This window comes from Myotis davidii, unplaced genomic scaffold (genome assembly GCF_000327345.1).
Source record: "Myotis davidii unplaced genomic scaffold, ASM32734v1 scaffold534, whole genome shotgun sequence".
In the NCBI taxonomy this organism is placed as follows: Eukaryota; Metazoa; Chordata; class Mammalia; order Chiroptera; family Vespertilionidae; genus Myotis; species Myotis davidii.
In genome coordinates this window covers 7119977-7122465 of record NW_006286678.1, presented here as the reverse complement: position 1 = coordinate 7122465, position 2489 = coordinate 7119977, and the positions used below count along the sequence as shown (strand labels likewise).

General features: G+C 48.5%; 1 protein-coding gene across 3 annotated transcripts in view; it reads right to left on the bottom strand.

Annotated features, from left to right (window-relative positions):
* APTX (aprataxin) overlaps positions 1-2041 on the bottom strand; it is a 17624-nt gene extending 15583 nt beyond the window's left edge. The window contains exon 1 of one of the 3 annotated variants that reach the window (XM_006758595.2): positions 1859-2041. In XM_006758595.2, coding sequence (XP_006758658.1) covers positions 1859-1977 — 119 coding nt within the window. In that variant the 5' untranslated portion in view covers positions 1978-2041. Of the gene's footprint in view, positions 1-1560 lie in introns of all 3 variants that reach the window. The other 2 variants (XM_015560580.1, XM_006758596.2) reach the window with 2 other exon arrangements.
* Positions 2042-2489: the final 448 nt, after the last annotated feature.

Sequence of the window (2489 nt, the reverse complement as noted above, 5' to 3'; positions counted from 1 at the left end):
TGATCTCCAGCTCTGGTAGGGGCTCGTGTGGGAGGCAACCAATCAGTGTGTCTCTCTCACATCAAGGTTTCACTCTCTCTCTCTCTGTCCCCCTCTCTTCCACTCGCTCTAAAAAAATCAATGGAGCCCTGACTGGTTTGGCTGAGTGCATATGGCATCGGCCTGCGGACTGAAGGGCCCCAGGTTCGATTCTAGTCAAGGGCATGTACCTTGGTTGTGGGTACATCCCCAATGGGGGGTGTGCAGGAGGCAGCTGATCGATGTTTCTCTCTCATAGATGTTTCTAACTCTCTATCCCTCTCCCTTCCTCTGTAAAATCAATAAAATATATTTTAAAAAATCAATGGAAAAATATCCTTGGTGAGGATTAACAAAAATAAAAATAAAAAAGGGAGTGAGAGGTATCAAGTCTCAAAAACAGCAAGGGAATCAATCCAGTGATGATTTTTAAATGACTATCTGGTTTGAGGAACAATCACTGGTGACCTTAGGGTAAGATTTCAGGGGAATAATAGGTCTGAAAGCAGACTGCAGAAGGGAATGGGAGTTGAGAAAATGGAGACAGAATTTAGAATGCCCTTTAAAACAGTCTGGATAAGAAGGGGGAAGAGTCACTGGATGACAGCTAAAGGAAGATGATCACCAAGAACTTTTTTCTTTCTGGCTTGCATAGTGGACGTGGGGATGAGAGATGGCCAGGGTCCTGAGAAACCTGGCCTTGTTTATACATGACTGGGACAGGGGCAGAAAGCACAAATGAAAACAAGCTCTCATAGGTGAGAGTATAAAAGATCAGGAACACGGGTAAAGGGATTTGCTTTGATCAGAGGATACAGCTCATCCTCATCCTCTGAGACTTAAGATCAACATGAGTGTAAATCTAGATGGTTTTGTAAATGGGAAAGCAAAAGCAGAAATGTGAGGAAGGGCACCTCTGATGACCTCAATTTTCTCCATAAAATAGTAGATAACAACAGAGTGAGGTGCTCAGGCACTTGATGAACAGTTGAACAAAATCAGCATAAATAGTGGGCAACATCCAGGCCTCTAAAGTCCAAATGCTGGAGTTCAAATCGTGGCGCCACAACCTCCTCACTGTGTGACTTGAGGTCAGTTATTTGACGTAAGCCTTTATTTCTTCGGCTGTAAAACAATATTAATAACCGCTCTACACTACACGGGCTAAACGAGTTAGTATGTAAAGATCAGTGTCTGGCAAAAAGTATGCATTATCACTCATGTTAATAGTCTGTACTATTAACAGGATGAAAGCAGGAGCTCAGGACCACCCGACAGCAGACCGTGCAGCTAACGTGAAAAGGCACCAATCTGCACTGTCTCCCCCCATGGAGAGTCCTGTCCCGTGTTCTAACGATCCCCAATACATCAAATTCCCAGAAGGCCCCACACCTGGGCCACATTATTCCCAATGGAAATTAGACCCCCGCTGTGTGGAACGACCATCCCTGGTCCGCCTGGGAACAGCCTTGCCTTCCCACCGCTGTGAAAGGCCCTCAAGCTCCTTTCAGGGAGGGTTTCCGAAGGAAACAATGTCCTTACCTGACCGCCCACGGGCTGGGCAGTGCCCACGCTCTAATAGTTGCTCTACTTGTGTTGCGACCAAGCTAGGGACGGGTGTCAGGGGCACAGGTGAACGGACGCCAAGTGGGGCGGAGAAGAACGTGAGCGCCGCCAAACACGGCCCAAGGGGGCCGGAGGGATCCGAGAGCCCCGGAGCCCGAGGAAGGAGCAACGCCGGCCGAGCGTTATTCAGGCACGTCACTCAAAAGCAGAAGTGAGCCGGCATGAGGTCTACGCCATCACGGCCAGCACAGGAGGTAGGCCCAAACTGCCTTACCTCAAACAGCTGTGACGGATGAGTTCGCGGTACTCCTTTGACGCGCCACTTCCGGCGCTGTGGGATGACGTCACCAGACAAACTGGCGAGCAACAATGTTCGTCACCAGCGCCTGTCATCAGATTGGCTGAGTGTCTCGCCTAACGCCCGCCACTATTGGTCCCTCAGTGGGGCGTGGCCCAAGCGTGGTTCCTGGGAGTTCCCCAGCTTCTCTCCCCCGGAGAGCCCCTCCCCTGCCACCACCAGCGCCTCTGAGTCGGGAGACTTAGGGCTGCTACCCCTGTGGCCGTTTCCGGCAGCGTGCGCCTCTGGACACTCCCTTCATAAGGAGAAACTCACAACCTTTATTAAGGCTAAATATTCAAATAAAATGTTTTAAATTTTTCATGAGGAATTTGAGCATGTTTCTGTGAATATTGCCTTTTTGACATTAGGTTTCATGATTAAATAGATATATAATTTCTGATTTAATTTTTTTTTCATTTTTTACATTTTATTTATTTAATTCTTCATTGCTGAAAGTATTACATGTCATTTTTCCCCCCATTGACCTCTCCCAGCCTGCTCCCCTCCTCTTGCCCCCCGCCCCCCAGCACAGGTCCTCAACCCCCTATTGTCTGTGTCCATTGGT